Genomic DNA, 21,448 nt, shown 5'->3' with positions numbered 1-21,448 from the left:
GAAGATTGGGACAGTGAATATGTTTAGTAAGGGGGGATCATGGACGTTGGATATTATTGTTCGACGGACGGAGAATGTAGAGGACGCCGGACTTCATGAGAGTTGTGATATTCGCATGTCAGGGTTGTGCTACTGGGGTTCGAACGGCGTCGATGTGGGCCACTGAAGTAAGTACTTTTATACAATTTATTTCAGATTATATTGTGTAGCAAGTTGTGGTGTTTAGTTGATTTGTTTGTTTGCTGATTTCTTTGTTTGTTGATTCCCCAACAAGAACCTGCTCTTGTGCCCATGCTCTTAAATCTCAAAATTTTTCACCATCTGGGTACGACTACAAAGTAACTCGAACTAAATTTATCTGTACTATTTACCTCTCACCTAACTTCCCTTACTATAAAAATTTCGTAGTCAAAGTGAAGCACATCCTGACTCTCTTTCCTTCCTCGGAGATCTCCATTCCTGGAGACTTCAATATGCACCAGCAGCTTTGGTTCCTCTCTCTTCACTGAACTAGACTAAATTTGTTATCATCCACGACCTAGAGCAACTGGTGCAAAACTGTACTCGTATTCCTGACAATCTTGGAGATATGCCAAACATTCTTCATCTTTTTTCTTACCTCTAATCCTTCTGCTTATGCTGTCACTCTATCTTCTCCGTTAGGCACTTCTGATCACGACCTCTTATCTGTATCTTGTCCTATCGCTTCAATCCCTCTTCAGGATCCCCCCAAAGCATTTTGCTTCTGCCAGTTCAGGGGACCTGAGGATGTATTATTCTGACTTTCCTTGGAATGATTACTGCTTCCATGTCAGACTTTGTGTGCGCAAAACAGAGGTGACTGTGTTTGCCATGGAGGCGTATATTCTTCACTCATTTTCTCACCCTAAACCTTCCAAATCTTGGTTGTTCTCGTGCTATACATGATACAGAGGTAACCCACAAAAGGTACTTGAGCCTTCCATCACCTAAATCTCATGCGCTTTATATTTCTGTTCGGAATCATGCCGAAAACTCCATTATTAGAAAGTGTCAAAATCTTTCAAGACCTAACTCCCTTAGAGATTTCTGGCACCTAGCCAAAAACATCTCCAATAACTTTGCTTCTTCATTTTTTTCCTCCTTTATTTTAACCTGATGACACCACTGCCATCTCATCTATTTCTGAAGCTGAACTCTTTGCTCAAATGTTTGCTAAAAACTCTACTTTGAACGATTCAGGGGTTGTTCCTCCCTCTTCTCCACCCTCCACTATTTAATTTTACGCATTAAGATCCTTCGCAGTGATGTTTTCCATGCCCTCGCTGTCCTTAATCCTCGGAAGGTTTATGGACCTGATGGGGTCCCTCGTATTATTTTCCGAAACTGTGACTCTGTGCTTGCATCTTGCCTAGTTAAACTCGTCCAACTCTGTCTATCTACATCTACCTTTCCTTCTTGCTGGAATGTGTCTACATTCAACTTGATCCTAAAAAGGGTTACCATTGTAATCCCTCACACTACTGTCCTATTGCTTTAATTTTCTGCCTCTAAAGCTTCTGAATGTATCATCAACGGGAAGATTCTTAAACATCTATCACTTCGCAAACTTCTATCTGATCGCTAGTACAGTTTACGTCGAGGCTGCTCTACTGGTGATCTTATGGCTTTCCTTAATGACTCTTTTAGAGATTTGGGTGAAACATTTGTTGTTACTTTAGAGATATCGAAAGTTTTTGATAGGGTCTTGCACAAAGCTTTGATTTCCAAACTATACTCCTACAGCTTGTATCCTTCTCTCTGTAACTTCATCTCAAGTTTCCTTTCTGGCCGTTCTATTCCTGCTGTGGTATACGGTCACTGCTGTTCTTCTAAATTTATTAACAGTGGTGTTCCTCAGGGTTCTGTCCTGTCAACCACTCTTTTCCTATTACTCATCGATGATCTTTTAAAACTAAACTTCTTGCTTTATCCACTCCACTGCTGATGATACCACACTGCACTTTTTCCACGTCTTTTCGTAGACGTCCAACCCTTCAGGAAGTAAGCAGTTCACACAAGGAACCCACAGAACGCTTGACTAAAATTTCTGATTGAGGTCTCAAAATCTCATTTTCTCCATCTTTCATTTCGACGCAACCTTCCTCAAAACTAATCCTCTCTCAATTACACTCAACTGTCACCCTCTTTTACACTGAATATCTTTGGTCTGTCCTTTACTTAATATCTAAACCGGAAACTGCATATCTCATCTCTAGCTAAAAAGGCTTCTATCAAGTCAGGCGTTCTGAGTCGTTTCCTCCAGCATTTCACACCCTCCCCCAGCTGCTAACTCTATACAGGGGTCTTACCCGTCCATGTATGGAATATGCTTTACATTTATGGAGGAGGGGGGTGTTTCCAGAGAGAGAGAGAGAGAGAATAAATAGGTAGATATGTCAAACACACACACACACACACACACACACACACACACACACACACACACACACACACACACACACTCTCTCTCTCTCTCTCTCTCTCTCTCTCTCTCTCTCTCTCTCTCTCTCTTTCTCTCTCTCTCTCTCTCTCTCTCCCTCGCAGATTTTATAATCTTACCGTTTTCATAAAATGGCTAAGAACAATGGAAGATTAAGTAAACCTTTTGATAAAACAATGATATGGACTAGAATGCCAGAGGACGGTACTCACCAGTCAGTGGGTATAATCCTGTTGCGATCAAAAAAACTTATGTTTTTCAAGTTGATTTCTAAAGAACTCGTCCAGTTCTTGTTCACTGTTGTCATTAGTGTGAAGCATTGTTCGTCTTTCAAGTCATCTGATAAACATATCATGGCACCCTCTTTCTGCAAAAGAGGAAAGGAGACTAGTTTCAATAAGTATATTATGATGTATGAATATATATATATATATATATATATATATATATATATATATATATATATATATATATATATATATATATATATATATATATATATATATATATATATATATATATATATATATATATAACTATATATATATATATATATATATATATATATATATATATATATATATATATATATATATATATATATATATATATATATATATATATATATGCAACAAAAATCCAATAAAAAAAAAAAACCGACTGAGATGCCAGTCCCAGGAAAGGGTCCAAAGCGGTAGTCAAGAATTGAAGGGTAAGTGTCTTGAAACCTCCCTATTGAAGGAATTCAAGTCATACAAAGATGGAAATGCAGAAGCAGGCAGGGAGTTCCAGAGTTTACCAGAGAAAGGGATGAATGACTGAGAATACTGGTTAACTCTTGCATTAGAGAGGTGGACAGAATAGGGGTGAGAGAAAGAAGAGAGTCTTGTGCAGCGAGGCCGCGGGAGGAAGGGAGGCATGCACTTAGCAAGATCAGAAGAGCAGTTAGCAAGAAAATAGCAGCAGAAGACTAGCTAGAGCTAGAGATGCAACAACGCGGCGATGAGAGAGAGGCTGAAGACAGTCAGTTAGAGGAGAGGAGTTGATGAGACGAAAAGCTTTTGATTCCACCCTGTCTAGAAGAGCGGTATGAGTGGAACCCTCCCAGACATGTGAAGCATACTTCATACATGGACGGATAAGGCCCTTGTACGGAGTTAGCAGCCGGGGGTAGGGGTGAGAAAAACTGGCGGAGGAGACTCAAAACGCCTAACTTCATTTAAGCTATTCCAGCTACAGATGAGATGTTAAGTTTCCAGTTCAGATTATGTAAAGGACACACCGAGGATGTTCAGTGTAGAAGAGGGGGACAGTTGAGTGTCATTGAATAAGAGGGGATAGTAGTCTGGAAGGTTGTGTTGAGTTGATAGATGGAAGAATTGAGTTTTTGAGGCACTGAACAGTACCAGGTTTGCACTGCCCCAATCACAAATATTAGATAGATCAGAAGTCAGGCGTTCTGTAGCTTCCCTGCGTGAAATGTTAACTTCCTGAAGGGTTGACGTCTATGAAAGGACGTGGAAAAGTGCAGGGTGGTATCATCGGCGTAGGACTGGATAGTCCAAGAAGTTTGGTTTAGAAGCTCATTGATGAATGAGAGTGGGTGACAGGACAGAACCCTGAGGAACACCACTGTTAATAGATTTAGGAGAAGAACAGTGACCGTCTACCACAGCAGCAATAGAACGGTCAGAAAGGAAACTTGAGATGAAGTTACAGAGAGAATGATAGAAGTCGTAGGAAGGTAGTTTGGAAATCAAAGCTTTGTGCCAGACTCTATCAAAAGCTTTTGATATGTCCAAGGCAACAGCAAAAGTTTCACCAAAATCTCTAAAAGAGGATGACCAAGACTCAGTAAGGAAAGCCAGAAGATTACCAGTAGAGCAGCCTTGATGGAACCCATATTGGCGATCAGATAGAAGGTTGTGAAGTGATAGATGTTTAAGAATCTTCCTGTTGAGGAGAGATTCAAAAACTTTAGATAGGCAGGGAATTAAAGCAATAGGACGGTAGTTTAAGGGATTAGAAGGGTCACTCTTTTTAGGAACAGGTTGAATGTAGGCAAACTTCCAACAAGAAGGAAAGGTAGATGTTGACAGACAGAGCTGAAAGAGTTTAACTAGGCAAGGTGCAAGCATGGAGGCACAGGTTCGGAGAACAATAGGAGGGACCCCATCAGCTCCATAAGCCTTCCAAGGGTTTAGGCCAGCGAGGGCATGAAAAAAGTCATTGCGAAGAATTTTAATAGGTAGCATGAAGTAGTCAGAGAGTGGAGGAGAGGGAGGAACAAGTCGAGAATCGTCCAAGATAGAGCTCTTAGGAAAGGTTTGAGCGAAGCGTTCAGCTTTAGAAATAGATGTGATAGCGGTGGTGCCATCTGGTTGAAATAAACGAGGGAAAGAAGAAGAAGCAAAGTTATTGGAGATATTTTGGCTAAATGCCAGAAGTCACGAGGGGAGTTAGATCTTGAAAGATTTTGACACTTTCTCTTAATGAAGGAGTTTTTGGCTAGTTGGAGAACGGACTTGGCATTGCTCCAGGCAGAAATATAAAGTGCACGAGATTCTGGTGATGGAAGCCTTAAGTATCTTTTATGGGGCACCTCTCTATCATGTACAGCACGAGAAATAGCTGTGTTAAACCAAGGTTTAGGTCGAGAAAAGGAGTGAGGAATGTACGTCTCCATGCCAGACACTATCACCTCTGTTATGCGCTCGGCACATAACGAAGGAAAATCAGGAAGCAAAATACCTTCTCAGGTCCCCCTAACTAGCAGAGGCAAAACGCCAGAGGGGAACCTGAGAAGGGATTGGAGCGATAGGACAAGATACAGATGCGACGTTGTGATCAGAGGAGCCCAACGGAGAAGAGAGGGTGAAAGTATAAGCAGTAGGATTAGGGGTCAGGAAAAGGCCAAGAATGTTGGGGGTATCTCCACGACGGTGAGGAATATGAGTAGGGTGATGCACCAATTGCTCTAGGTCATGGAGGATAGCAAAGTTGAAGGCTAGTTCACCAGGATGGTCAGTGAAGGGAGAGGAAAGCCAAAGCTGGTGGTGAACACTGAAGTCTCGAATAATGGAGATCTCTACAAAAGGGAAGAGAGTCAGAATGTGGTCCACTTTAAAAGTTAAGTAGTCAAAGAATGTGTTATGGTCAGAGGAGTTAGGTGAGAGGTATACAGCACAGATAAATTTTGTTTGAGAGTGACTCTATAGTCGTAGCCAGATGGTGGAAAACTCAGATGATTCAAGAGAGTGGGCATGAGAGTAGGTTAAGTCGTTACGCACATAAACGCAATATCCAGCTTTGGATCGAATATGAGGATAGAGAAAGTAGGAGGGAACAAAAAAGGGGCTACTGTCAGTTCCCTCAGACACCTGAGTTTCAGTGTGGAAAAGAAGATGAGGTTTAGAAGAGGAGAGGTGGTGGTCTACAGATTGAAAATTATGTCCTAGACCGCGAATGTTGCAGAAGTTAATGAAGAAAAGTTGAGAGGGGTGTCAAGACACTTAGGGTCGTTGTCAGAAGGGCAGTCCGACCTGGGGACATTTGTGGTCCCCTCCCCAGATGGGGACTCTGAGGCTGGTGTTGGAGCTGCCATAATAATTTTGAAATTTTGAGTGAAGGGTGTGTGTGTTATTAGGTGCTTGTAGTTTTGTGTGTAGGAAGAAAGTTGTCTTTAGAGGGCAGGCTGTGACTGCTCCTTTGTGTTGTGAGACACAAAGGGAAATGTTCAGTGAGGTCACAGCTGGATTTAATGATAAGTTCACAACACCCCCTTATCCAGTGCTTTTAACCTCACTGCGAGTAATTATCGTTTCGGCAGGTGCCTACTGCCTCCTCCTACTATATATATATATATATATATATATATATATATATATATATATATATATATATATATATATATATATATATATATATATATATATATATATATATATATAGACACCTGCCGAAACGATAATTACTCCCAGTGAGGTCTAAAGCACTGTTCAAGGGGTGCTGTGAACTTATCATTAAACCCATCTGTGACCTCACTGAACGTTTCCCTTTGTGTTTCACAACAAAAGGGGGCAGTCACAGCCTGCCCTCTAAAGACAACTCTCTTCCTCCTCACAAAACTACAAGCACCTAATAACACACACACCCTTCACCCAAAAATTTTAAAATCATCATGGCGACTCCTACACCAGCCTCGGAGTCCCCATCTGGGGAGGGGACCCTAAATGTCCCCAGGTCGGACTGCCTTTCTGTCGACGACCCTAAGTGTCTTGACACCCCCCTCAACTTTTTCTTCATTAACTTCTGCAACATTCGCGGTCTAAGATCTAATTTTCAATCTGTAGAACACCACCTCTCCTCTTCTAAACCTCATCTTCTTTTTCCTATCTATCCATCTATCTATCTATCTATCCACTCCTACGCTGATGATACCACCCTGCACTTTTCCACGTCTTTTCATAGACGTCCAACCCTTCAGGAGGTAAACATATCACGCAGGGAAGCCACAGAACGCCTGACTTCTGATCTTTCTAAAATTTCTGATTGGGGCAGAGCAAACTTGGTATTGTTCAATGCCTCAAAAACTCAATTCCTCCATCTATCAACTCGACACAACCTTCCAGACAACTATCCCCTCTTCTTCAATGACACTCAACTGTCCCCCTCTTCTACACTGAACATCCTCGGTCTGTCCTTTACTTATAATCTGAACTGGAAACTTCACATCTCATCTCTAGCTAAAACAGCTTCTATGAAGTTAGGTGTTCTGAGACGTCTCCGCCAGTTTTTCTCACCCCCCCAGCTGCTAACTCTGTACAAGGGCCTTATCCGTCCATGTATGGAGTATGCTTCACATGTCTGGGGGGGTTCCACTCATACTGCTCTTCTAGACAGGTTGGAATCAAAAGCTTTTCATCTCATCAACTCCTCTCCTCTAACTGACTGTCTTCAGCCTCTCTCTCACCGCTGCAATGTTGCATATCTAGCTGTCTTCTACCGCTATTTTCATGCTAACTGCTCTTCTGATCTTGCTAACTGCATGCCTCCCCTCCTTCCGCGGCCTCGCTGCACAAGACTTTCTTCTTTCTGTCACCCCTATTCTGTCCACCTCTCTAACGCAAGAGTTAACCAGTATTCTCAATCATTCATCCCTTTCTCTGGTAGACTCTGGAATTCCCTGCCTGCTTCTGTATTTCCACCTTCCTACGACTTGAATTCCTTCAAGAGGGAGGTTTCAAGACACTTATCCACCAATTTTTGATCACTGCTTTGACCCTTTTATGGGACTGGCATTTCAGTGGACATTTTTTTTTATTAGATTTTTGTTGCCCTTGGCCAGTATCCTTCCTACATAAAAAAAAAAAAAATACTCTTTTGCTGTACAGGTGTACAAGTCGAGTTTGCACAGTGAGCGGTGACTGATCCTCCCGTGTGTTTGTGGGGACTCTTTCGTATTAGTTCTTTGTCTTTTGTTTATAACCCTGTTTGTTTTAAATGCTACTGCGGGCTGAGGCAGTTCAGCCACAGAGGACCTAAGTAATTAGCTGTGTAGTAAACTTAACTCTCTACCCAGGTCGTGACAAGGCCTCTCGCCCAGGAGGCAATAAACGATACTACTCAGCTTGGCACTATAACGCTCTGTTGGGCAGTGGGAGGAATATCATGGTGGGGTGGAAGCCCAACGGATAATTATACCTTGATCATATTCGTGTTATTGGGTTTTAACTGTTTTTTTTTTCATATATATATATATATATATATATATATATATATATATATATATATATATATATATATATATATATATATATATATATATATATATATATATATATATATATATATATATATATATATATATATCCCCATGACATTCCTCCCACTGCCCAACATAGTGTTATAGTGTCAAGCTGAGTAGTATCGTTTACTGCCTCCTGGGCGAGAGGCCTTGTCACGACCTGAGTAGAGAGATATGTTTACTACACAGCTAATTACTTAGGTCCTTTTGTGGCTGAACTGCCTCAGCCTGCAGTAGAATTTAAAACAAGCAGGGTTATAAACAAAAGACACAAAAAACTAATACGAAAGAGTCCCCACAAACACACAGGAGGATCAGTCACCGCTCACTGTGCAAACTCGACTTGTACACCTGTACAGCCAAAGAGTAACCTCCCTGAGTGTAGTGTGTAATTCACAGCTACACTTACTGGCAGACTATAATGGAGACTTCTATTCTATATAAATAGGCCGGGACATATAGCCGGTAATGACTCACTTATCTCCCTTTAAGCAACTGACCCAGCTACCTAGTATCCTGCCTTACTCTCCGATAAATGTTAGAGAACGTCTCAGTACGTTTGCTTCTTCCAACTGCTAGATAGTGACTGTCATGGGAAAGTGTTCCAACCGCCTTCCAGCGCCGCTGCTAAAGGTGGGAAGGGGATGGGTACAACACACACACACACACACACACACACACACACACACACACACACACACACACACACACACACACACAGACATGCGCCCACACCCGCTCCCCGCAGTAGTCTGTTTGAACAAAAGACAAGGGCAACTCTTCTGCTGCAAACTATGTGAGACTCAAAATGACTGAACAGAGGGAAATAAGGTATATCAGTTGGGGAAGGAGAGTGTCTGTGCGCGGAAACTCTTATGGTAAGTTAATGGCAGCGAGCAGCCACTCCCACATCATACATATGGTTTCTGTACCCTAGCTCTCTCTCTCTCTCTCTCTCTCTCTCTCTCTCTCTCTCTCTCTCTCTCTCTCTCTCTCTCTCTCTCTCTCTCTCTCTCTCTCTCTCTTCTCTTTTATTGTCTTATCCCTTTCATCATTCTTACTTTCTTCATTGCGTTATCTCGCTGTACTTTACACGCTTCCTCATAAAATTAATATTTTCATAACCTATACAAAAGCTTACTAAAATTCTAGGAACACACAAGTAGTCGGGCACATCATCAGATTTAAACAAGGGTTTTTAATCAGATTTTAAACAATATTCATCACAAAACATCGAAGGCTACTATAGCACTGACATAGATGACTATTACACAACTAGAAATCTTGGGGTCCCCACTAAGCCCTTCAACTCGAACTCCCGTTTCTTCTTTCTCCTCCTCCTACTCCTCCTCCCAGACCCCAAAACCTGTGGTCTTCTCTGCTCCATTGGTGTGCACGCTTTCTACTGCAGGGCATCTTACTGAGATCCCTTTTCCAGCAGCCATAGCTGCGCCAATCTTGCAAGTGACTCTGGTCACTCCTCCTCTGCCTCCATCGTCGTCTCAGTCCCTCTGCCTTCACTACTTCATCTTCCTCTCACCACTCCTCCTCTCTTTAGTACACGCTTATTCTATCTGTATCTTCTCCACACTGTACAAGCTTCAGAGTCACTAAGCAACAATGACATCCCTGCTTCCTTGCAACACACAATGAGCTCATCAGGGATCATAGTCTCCTGGGGCAACATCATGGCATGCCAAATACATCCCTGCCTCTCAATCGGGCCATTGCTGTCCACACCATTACTCCCACTTGCCTGCTTCTGGCTCCATGCCTCAAAGCTACACCTACAAAATTGAAAAAAATAAAAATGCCACTTCTTTGGCAAAACTAAGAGGCACCCTTGGGTCACTCTCAACTAAATAATATATTCCTACCCGGATGTGACACCACCAGGCCTGTGTCTCACTGTCAGGTACAACACTACTATTACTCTGCACTTCCCCCACTGGCCCCTTGATAACACAGGTATCTCTATTGAGCTGACAGCTCCTCCTTTCCAGGATGCAGCACACACACCTCCGTACACAGAGCCAAACACCCGCAAGTGGCCATCACAAAACAACAATCCACAGCTCACACATGAGCCTGGCCAACCCCACTGGTCCCAGCAACTGCTCCCATGTGCAAGCCTCATCATCTCCGATACCTTGTTGCTTCGAGGAAGCCGACATCCATTATCACAGATACACTTTTCGAGCCCAGCATCTGACAAGTACTAACAGCTTGGCCAAACAAAGCCCCTAGTAACACTGATGGTGCTTCCTGAGCGGCAAGCAACACACTAGCACAGGCAGCCTTACTCGGTGCTGCCTTTCGACGTGACGCCGTAACGCTCACGTCAGTAACATCATAACTTACCCCAGAAGGAGGAATCGGGCAAGCAACATTACCCCACACCAGGGGAAACAACACTGGTTATAACACAACTGAGAGAGGCCACAGACAAGAGGTCATCAGGCGCTTATGCCCAACAAATATGGTCATACCAGACCACCAAACCTGTGCCAAATGCTCCTGAGTCAACCTGACTCCAAAATGACCATGCGTCAGGTTGCTATGTGCTTCCAGCACCCATGCCTCCTTAACTGTGGATGGCACATCAAAATGGAGCTCCAAACCTCTGTCCTCTCTCTGCCAGCTATTCACAATATTGCTGCTCTCTGCAAACACTACCTGACCCTCTATTTCCTTGCCATCCACTCTTGCCTTGGCAAGTAATGGGGCAGCACACACACGAGGGGCAGAACCCTCCTTGACTACACTGACAGCGGTAGCAGCAGCTGTCAGCACGGGTAGCTCAACTTGTGACCAAACGCCCACCGTACCTGGTCCCGGCAAGGGAGCAGCCCGCTTCCCGCCTCCGGTACACCATGCAGGGGAGGAAACATCCCACCTCCCCAGCAGTCAAGGGTCTCCCCGCCCTCGGTAGCGACCCCTGACACCAGACCCAACTAGCTGGGGCCCAGACTGAGTACCGGCGCCCACAGCTTCAACACCAGGTGACAACTCCCCTGAGTGCCACAGGGATGAGGCTCCACAGGGTGAGGCAAGCCATCAAACAAACGATCCAAACTCATCACTCCAACCTAACCCTTGGCAACACTCTCCATAAAGTTAGGTGTTTCTTGCGTTGGCTGTGCGCTTTTGCAGTCAGCCTCATACACTGACTCAAAGACAAGTCTAACTCTGGCTCGTCAGAACCCTGGCCAGCAGTGGGACAGGCCTCTGGGCACTCTTCCCCCACTGCGGCATCAAGACAAACACTGCGCTTCTTTTGTGGTGGTACTGCCTTATTGCAGTCGACCCCTGGAGTCACAGATCCCGCGGGCACCCGATGACGGGGCTGTTAGTCCTGTTCTTACTCGCCTTAGGGCGAGTAACAACAGGACTAACAGAGTCAGCAACATAAGTAGCCTCCACATCTGTTTTGGCGTCCGCGGACGGGAGCTGCACCCAGACTCTTCAAGTTGCCAGGTCATTCCCTAGAAGGAAATCGACCGCAAGTGCCACCTACTTCTCTGCGGTCACTAGCGGGCATATCAGCCTAATCTCCGCTGTGGCGAAGCTCTCTGCGGCGCCAATTCCCCATCACCACACTGGCTGACCGGAGGCAACTCTCCTCCCAGCGACATTCCTTAACAGCGACTGCTGTGCTGCTGTGTCCCTCAAAACTGGAGCAGGGTATGTAACCCCATCAATCTCAACAGTGCCCTTACACAAAAATGGACGGCACCAGTCCAACTCATACCTCACAAGGGACGGTGAGGTAACAGCAGATGAGAGGCATGCCACATCAGTCTTTCCACCTTTCTGACTAAACACTGCCCGGATCTCATCATCCTTCTGGTCCCGGCCTTGGGAGACAATCAAGGCCACCTTTTCTGGGGTGTCTTGGAAGCTGTGACAATTATTAATTTGGGACAATTCAATTTGAAGTGTCCCATATTTCTACAGTAATAAAATGTGGGCTGCACACTATAAGAAGAGAAGTACTGTGTTGCATGCTCCCAGACTGTCTCCTTCATGGGCTGATTGGAATCTTACTACCTACAGGACTTATTCGGCCAGAGTTGTTACTGGAGCCACTACTATAACGTGGATTCCCAGACAAACTGACGCCGGCCGCGCCGCCATACACATCACCAGCACCTCCAGACGTACCACCAGTCCACCGTGGCTCAGGCAGGTGCGCCAACACGTTGTCATCTGCCCAAGTTGCTGTCTCCTTCAAGGTTTTAAAACTTTTTCTCACGGAGCAGCGGTACCAACTCCTTCTCGGCCACATTAATAAATTGCTCCATTACCATGAGTTCCTTTAAGTCATGCTAGGAGGTGCCCTTTTCGCTAGCAATCCACTTTTCTCCTCGAGATAGAGCTCATTCTGAAAAGGAGTCACTGGGCCTTTTCTTGCCTCCGCAGAACTTCAGCCTGTACGCCTCCGGCCGCAGCTCATACGCTCTCAGGATGTTAACTTTAAACTCCTCATAATCCTCTAAGTCCTTCTTAACTGACATCCTGTCATAAACTTCCAATGCCTTGCCCTTCAACATATTGGCAACAAGGCCAACCCACCTCTCCTGTGGCCAATCAAATTCTGAGTCTTTCTTCTCAAATCCCCTAAATCACTCCATCACCTTCTTTTCATCAAACTCAGGAATCAACTTCAACCTCCTCACCATCTGGCTTTCTACAGTATCTTCCTTAACTCCTTCTTCTCTCTTCAACCCATGAGGTGAATTAACTCCAATTCGAGTCTTCTCCAAATCAAATATGCTATCCTTCTCAGCCCTCTCCCTCTCATACATCTTTGCCTCCTCCGCCTCAAGTAATCTCATTTCCTCCTTCTCGGCTTCAAGCCTCCTGGCTTCTCTAGCCTCCTCAGTCTTCAATCTCCTTTTCCTCAGCTTCTGCTTCCAGCTCCATTCTCCTCATCTCCAATTTAAATCTCAATTCCTTAGACATGCCTTCGGTCTGGGAGAAGCCACCAACGCTGCGGGTAGGGCTAACTCGTCCGTGGACGCCATGGGTGGGACTAGGTGTCTTCACACCGAAATGGGTCAAATCTACACTGCTGTTCCCAGCAAATGTAGGGTCACGACATTCACGACTGCTACCAGCCCTGCCCTCCACGATTTACTCTAAACGTGGGCACACACAAAACAAGGAAACAAACAAACTGTCTTCTCCAAGTGGTGACGAAGCTCCCAGCTATCCTGACGAGGTCGCCAATTTCTGTTACGCCTACAATTCCCAGCCCCTTCAAGCCGTCGCACCTGGACTAGCTTCACCGAGCCACTTCCTACGTGGACTCAGTGCAGGGCTCAAACACTGGTGTGCATGGTCCCTTGTGACTCCTGCACCCTTTTTACGACAGTTGTAACTCTGTAACCGAAGAACATGGCTTGGCGATTTTTTATGGTTCCTTCCCAGATGGGGATCCTAGGCTATTTGATTTTTGGATACGATGAAAACTTATTTGAAATTGAGAATGTGTTGATGTGTGTATTTCTGTACTAATGTAAATAAATATTTTTTTTTTTTTTCGTTACGACTGCATTCTGTGTTATTGAGACACGAAAGGAAATAGGGAAAGATGGCACAGGCAGGGTCAACAATAGGTTTGCAGTACCACATCAACCACACATAATTTAAGTACCCCAACGGGAGTGACTTAGCCGTAATGCCAGGTGTCTGCTATCTCCTCCAAAATCAATCGCTCTCTCTCTCTCTCTCTCTCTCTCTCTCTCTCTCTCTCTCTCTCTCTCTCTCTCTCTCTCTCTCTCTCTCTCTCTCTCTCTCTCTCTCTCTCTCTCTCTCTCTCTCTCTCTCTCTCTCTCTCTCTCTCTCTCTCTCTCTCTCTCTCTCTCTCTCTCTCTCTCTCTCTCTATATATATATATATATATATATATATATATATATACACCAAGTTATTTCCCAGACGTCCAATAGGAATTAAACAGTTCACTTGGAGAAGCTACAGAACGCCAAAATTTTAACCATTCTGAAATTTTTTGAATCGGGACATGGCAAGATTTATGTAAGTCAGTGCCTCAAAGCTCAACTCCTGCATTTGTCCACTCAACAAAGCTCTTCGGAAACGTTTTCCTCCTTCACTGAGACTTTTTCCTATTCTACTTGTACCAATGTTTTCTAGAAATCTCTTTGAAATTTGATGTTTCTTCTCTTGAAAAAAAAAAAAAAGATTCCATGAATATGGATGTTCTTTGTTATAGCCGTTAAAACTTATTCTCCTTATCAATCCACATAGTGAAATCAAAACTTTTTTTATAGGTTCCTCTTCTTTAGTAACTTGTTTTAAATCTCTCGCCGCCGCAATCATGTATCTCAATATCCTCTACCATCATTGCCATGATTACCACTCTTCTACACTGCTTAGATGTATGATTCTCCTGTCTCGTCGCACAAAACTTTCTACTTCCTCTTGTATCCCCTATTCTGTCCTCCTGGGTAATGCTGGTATTAACCAATAACTTTCATCCTTTTCACGAAAAAAAAAAAAAAAAAATTCCTATTTGTTTCACTTTCCCATTATTTCAACTGGTTCAAGAGATATGGACACCTCAAAAGCCAAATCCATAAACTCTTGAGAGAGAGAGAGAGAGAGAGAGAGGAGAGAGAGAGAGAGAGAGAGAGAGAGAGAGAGAGAGAGAGAGAGAGAGAGAGAGAGAGAGAGAGAGATTTAAATATCATCCTGTAGACAATGGGTGAGCTGCGACCGCAGCGTGCGTTATTTATTGGGTGGTGTGGTTTGGAAAAGGCTATGAGATGCGTGATGAAACGTGTGTGTGTGTGTGTGTGTTTGTGTGTGTTCAGCTATGTTACAATATTAAAAAGAACGTTGCGCTATTCGCCGCACCCAAGGAGGTGGTTCGATTTGGATGGATACTCTTTGTCGTCCGGGGATACAGGTATATACAAACCATATTTCCCATCATACCTATAAGACACGCTTAAAAGAAAAAAAAATCGGAAAATCCCACTGCGTCTTATACCTTCGATAGTTGCGTTGTGGAAGGCCGGGCGTTATTGTTACTGGTACGAGACTAATACCCAAAATATCTCCGTTTGACGCAATAGCTAACAAAATTAAATATTTATGCTTATAAAGTTACATACAATGATTATAAATCCAAATAATGCAAAAATATAATATTAAGTTTAAGTCGGTTAGATTATTGTCTTGATGCTGTAGGTACAAGACTGGCATTATATATATATATATATATATATATATATATATATATATATATATATATATATATATATATATATATATATATATATATATATATATATATATATATATATATATATATATATATATATATATATATATATATATATATATATATATATATATATATATATATATATATATATATATATATATATATATAGACACACACACACACACACACACACACACACACACACACACACACACACACACACACACACACACACACACACACAAACACACACACACACACACACAAGAGGAGGTAGTAGACACCTGCCGTAACGATAATTCATGCCAGAGAGATCTAAAGTACTGGATGAGGGTGTGCTGCGAACTTATCATTAAACCCAGCTGTGACCTCAATTTTTTTTATATATATGTAGGAGGGATACCAGCCAAGGACAATAAAAATCTAATTAAAAAAAAAAAAAACCCACTGAGATGCCGGTCCCCCAACAGGGTCCGAAGCGGTACTCAAAAATTGAAGGATGTGTCATGAAACGTCCCTCTTGAAGGAATTCAAGTCATACGAAGGTGCAAATACAGAAGCAGGCCGTAAGTTTACCAGAGAAAGATAGGAATGATTGAGAATTCTCTTGCTTTAAAGAGGTGACCAGAATAGGGGTGAGAGAAAGTCTTGTGCAGCGAGTCCGCGGAAGGAGAGGAGGGATGCAGTTACCAAGATCGTAAGAGCAGTTAGCATGAAAATAGCGGTAGAAGATAGTTAGATATGCAACATTGCGGACATGAGAAAAAGGCTGAAGACAGTCACTTAGAGGAATTGATGAGACGAAAAGCTTTTGATTCCACCCTGTCTAAAAGATCGATATGACTGGAACACCCCAAGACATGTAAAGCATTCTCCATACATGGATGGATAAGGCCCTCGTAATGAGTTAGCAGCTAGGGGGGTGAGAAAAACTGGCGGAGACGTCTCAGAACGCTTACCTTCAAAGAGGATGTTTTAGCTAGAGATGAGATGTGAAGTTTCCTGTTAGGTTATAAAAAAAAGGACAGACCGAGGATGTTCAATGTAGAAGAGGGGGTCAGTTGAGTGTCATTGAAGAAGAGGGGATAGTTGTCTGGAAGTTTGTGTCGAGTTAATAGATGGAGGATTTGAGTTTTTGAGGCATATAACAATACAAAGTTTGCTCTGCCCCAATCAAAATTTTTTGAGAGATCAGAAGTCAGGCGTTTTGTGGCTTCCCTGCGTGACCTGTTTGCTTCCTGAAGGGTTGGACGTCTAGAAAAAGTTAGGGGTGGTATCATCAGCGTAGGAATGGATAGGACAAAAAGTTTGGTTTAGAATACAGTTGATGAATAATAGGAAGAGAGTGGATGACAAGACAGATCCCTTAGGGACACCACTCTTAATAGATTTAGAAGAACGGTGACCGTCTACCACAGCAGTAACAGAACGGTCAAAAAGGAAACTCAAGATAAAGCTTCAGGGAGGAAGATAGAAGACGTATGAGGGTAGTGTGGAAATCAAAGTTTGTGCCAGATTCAATCAGAAGCTTTTGATATGTCTAAGGCAACAGCAAAAGTTACCACCAAAATCTCTAAAAGAGTACGACCAAGCCTCAGTAAGGAAAACCAAATCACCAGTGTGTGTGTGTGTATATATATATATATATATATATATATATATATATATATATATATATATATATATATATATATATATATATATATATATATATATATATAGAATCGTTTATTGCCTCCTGGGCGGCAGGCGTTGTCATGCCCTGGGGAGGGAGTAGAGTTTACTATGCAGAGAACGTAAGTTGTCTGCAGCTGAACTTCCTCAGTCCGCAGAAGCATTTAAAACAAACAGGGGACACTAATGAAAGACAAGAAACAATTACAAAACGGAAGAATGCCCACGAACACACAGGATGGTCAGTCACCGCTCACTGTGCACAAAACTCAACTTGTACAATTGTACGGCCGAGGAGTCGCTTCCCTGGGTGTAGTGTGTAATTCACTACTACACTTACAGGTAGACTACTATGGAGACTTCTATTCTATATAAATGAGCTGGGGCATATGACCGATAATGACTCACTTATTTTCCTTAAGGCAACTGACCCAGCTACCTAGTATCCCGCCTTAGTCTCCGGTAAATCCTAGAGTACGTCTGCTCCCTCCAACAACAAGGTAGCATGTGAGCGTAAGAAAGTGCTCCAAACCTTTTCCCTCGCTGCTGCTAAAGGGGAGGGAGAGGTGGGTACTAGGAAAGAAGGGGGTGGGTGTAACACACACACACACACCCGTCGCGCTGTCTCTACTTAAATAAAATACTTTATTTCTATAAATTCTCTTGAGGAAACAAAGAGGGGCCAGATAGATAGTAGTTATTTCATGGTCGACCGCAAGTCTTCTGTTGTGAACTGTGTGTGACTCAAACTGATTGATCAAAGGGAAATAAAGTAAATTAATCGAAGAAGGAGAGAGCCTGGGCTCGGAAATTCTTATAGTAAGTAACTGTCAGCGAGAGGCCACTCAGCATTGTACATCTGGTTTCTGTACCTCTAGCTTTCTCTTTTTTCCTCTCTCTCTCTCTCTCTCTCTCTCTCTCTCTCTCTCTCTCTCTCTCTCTCTCTCTCTCTCTCTCTCTCATCATTCTTTCTCGTTCATTCTTACTTTCTTCATTGCGTTATCTCGCTGTAAATTTATATATATATATATATATATATATATATATATATATATATATATATATATATATATATATATATATATATATATATATATATATATATATATATATATATATATATATATATATATATATATATATATATATATATATATATATATATATATATATATATATATATATATATATATATATATATGTATATTAATTTACAGCGAGATAACGCAATGAAGAAAGTAAGAATGAACGAGAAAGAATGATGAGAGAGAGAGAGAGAGAGAGAGAGAGAGAGAGAGAGAGAGAGAGAGAGAGAGAGAGAGAGAGAGAGGTGAGGTCACCGCCGTGGAGGACGGACGTGTTTTCAGTGTGCTCCACGCATTCAAATCAGTTCCTTAGTAACGCAAATCACTGTTTTTTATCTCCATCTCTACGTGAAATGGCGGAACACAGGCTCATCAAGAGGCGTGATCTCCCGGGATATTGTCCTCAGCGATGGTGTGCCGTGTGTGGTAGGGCGGCTACCAAATCTACCCGCTACGTGAGTTGTGAGGGCAGTAACGAATGTCCTAACGTGTGCCACACAGCTTGCCTAGGTGACAGAGAAACCTACATTTGTAAGGACACTCAGCAGCTACGTCACGAAGCCAATTTAGCGGATGAAGTGGTCTACATTAGTGAAAACCCTGGAGTGGACCTTCCATCCATACCTCTACACGATGGGGTGGATGATGACGCGAGGCAACACCTGTTGCAGCTGGAAAAAGACGAGCTCGCCATCACTGTTATCCAGCTACAAAAACAGGTAATGAAAGATAGAAATGTGATTCAGTCCCTCCGTCTACAGAGAGACTGGATAATTAACAAAAAGGCACAATTGATGGACCTATTAGGGCTTATAGACGCTCTTACTGATGTGAGGGAGAATCAGGAGAAGACCGCCACCTGCTCTGTAGCGACAACAGCCACCCTTCTCTCAATCGCCAGAACTTGGGAAAACGCGTGTGCTTCCTCGGTCCGCTGGAGGCAGTGGTGGATATCAGGGAAGCCCAGACCTCTTAGACACGCGGCAGTAGAAGCAAACCCCACCACAAATACAGCTACCGCTGCTGCCACCGCCACCGCCACCACAGTCGCCGCAGCAGCATCAGCACCGGCCGACACCGACACTGACTCCGCCGCCACCGCCGCCGCCGCCACCAACACCACCACCACCACCACCACCACCACCACCACCACCACCAACAACAACAACAACAACAACAACAGGAGGAGCAGCAGCAGCAACGGCAGTAACAACAGGAGCAGTATCAGCAGCAACAACAATGGCAGAAACAACAACAACAACAGGAGCAGCAGCAACAAGAGAAGGAAGAAACGAGGTCAGCAGCGATCAGGACCTCACTCCGCCACACCAGGTGCGCGACCCAACCCTCCCGCACCCCAGCCCCACCCACATCATCTTAGATCCCAAAGGGGCGTCAAAGGTGAAGACAGACCACGCTGCGATTGCGATGCGGCAGGAAACGATTCTCAGAAGGGTCCTGACAGAAGGATTTTTTTTTTTTTTTATGTAGGAAGGATACTGGCCAAGGGCAACAAAAATCTAATAAAAAAATGCCCACTGAAATGCCAGTCCCATAAAAGGGTCAAAGCAGTGGTCAAAAATTGGTCGATAAGTGTCTTGAAACCTCCCTCTTGAAGGACTTCAAGTCATAGGAAGGTGGAAATACAGAAGCAGGCAGGGAGTTCCAGAGTTTACCAGAGAAAGGGATGAATGATTGAGAATACTGGTTAACTCTTGCGTTAGAGAGGTGGACAGAATAGGGGTGAGAGAAAGAAGAAAGTCTTGTGCAGCGAGGCCGCGGAAGGAAGGAAGGCATGCAGTTAGCAAGATCAGAAGAGCAGTTGGCATGAAAATAGCGGTAGAAGACAGCTAGATATGCAACATTGCGGCGGTGAGAGAGAGGCTGAAGACAGTCAGTTAGAGGAAAGGAGTTGATGAGACGAAAAGCTTTTGATTCCACCCTGTCTAGAAGAGCAGTATGAGTGGAACCTCCCCCAGACATGTGAAGCATACTCCATACATGGACGGATAAGGCCCTTGTACAGAGTTAGCAGCTGGGGGGGTGAGAAAAACTGGCGGAGACGTCTCAGAACACCTAACTTCATAGAAGCTGTTTTAGCTAGAGATGAGATGTGAAGTTTCCAGTTCAGATTATAAGTAAAGGACAGACCGAGGATGTTCAGTGTAGAAGAGGGGGACAGTTGAGTGTCATTGAAGAAGAGGGGATAGTTGTCTCGAGGGTTGTGTCGAGTTGATAGATGGGAGAATTGAGTTTTTGAGGCATTGAACAATACCAAGTTTGCTCTGCCCCAATCAGAAATTTTAGAAAGATCAGAAGTCAGGCGTTTTGTGGCTTCCCTGCGTGATATGTTTACCTCCTGAAGGGTTGGACGTCTATGAAAAGACGTGGAAAAGTGCAGGGTGGTATCATCAGCATAGGAGTGGATAGGGCAAGAAGTTTGGTTTAGAAGATCATTAATGAATAATAAGAAGAGAGTGGGTGACAGGACAGAACCCTGAGGAACACCACTGTTAATAGATTTAGGAGAAGAACACTGACCGTCTACCACAGCAGCAATAGAACGGTCAGAAAGGAAACTTGAGATGAAGTTACAGAGAGAAGGATAGAAACCGTAGGAGGGTAGTTTGGAAATCAAAGCTTTGTGCCAGACTCTATCAAAGGCTTTTGATATGTCCAAGGCAACAGAAAAAGTTTCACCAAAGTCTCTAAAAGAGGATGACCAAGACTCAGTAAGGAAAGCCAGAAGATCACCAGTAGAGCGGTCTTGACGGAACCCATACTGGCGATCAGATAGAAGGTTGTGAAGTGATAGATGTTTAAGAATCTTGCTGTTGAAGATAGATTAAAAACTTTAGATAAGCAGGAAATTAAAGCAATAGGACGGTAGTTTGAGGGATTAGAGCGGTCACCCTTTTTAGGAACAGGTTGAATGTAGGCAAACTTCCAGCAAAAAGGAAAGGTAGATGTTGACAGACAGAGCTGAAAGAGTTTGACTAGGCAAGGTGCAAGCACGGAGACACAGTTTCGGAGAACAATAGGAGGGACCCCATCAGGTCCATAAGCCTTCCGAGGGTTTAGGCCAGCGAGGGCATGGAAAACATCATTGCGAAGAATTTTAATACGTGGCATGAAGTAGTCAGAGGGTGGAGGAGAGGGAGGAACAAG

General features: G+C 43.5%; 1 protein-coding gene across 9 annotated transcripts in view; it reads right to left on the bottom strand.

The window, feature by feature from the left end:
• Positions 1 to 21,448, bottom strand: part of LOC135104928 (uncharacterized) — a 221,239-nt gene that overhangs the window by 132,364 nt on the left and 67,427 nt on the right. For 8 of the 9 annotated variants that reach the window (XM_064012708.1, XM_064012711.1, XM_064012702.1 and 5 more), the window contains one exon: positions 2,674 to 2,828. The exons of the other annotated variant lie outside the window; for it this stretch is intronic. In XM_064012708.1, the coding sequence (XP_063868778.1) occupies positions 2,674 to 2,828 (155 nt within the window). The remainder of the gene's footprint in view (positions 1 to 2,673; positions 2,829 to 21,448) is intronic. 9 annotated transcript variants of the gene reach the window in all.

Source organism: Scylla paramamosain, chromosome 11 (genome assembly GCF_035594125.1).
Source record: "Scylla paramamosain isolate STU-SP2022 chromosome 11, ASM3559412v1, whole genome shotgun sequence".
In the NCBI taxonomy this organism is placed as follows: Eukaryota; Metazoa; Arthropoda; class Malacostraca; order Decapoda; family Portunidae; genus Scylla; species Scylla paramamosain.
Note: the sequence above shows the minus strand (reverse complement) of the source record. Positions and strands in the feature narration are given on the sequence as shown.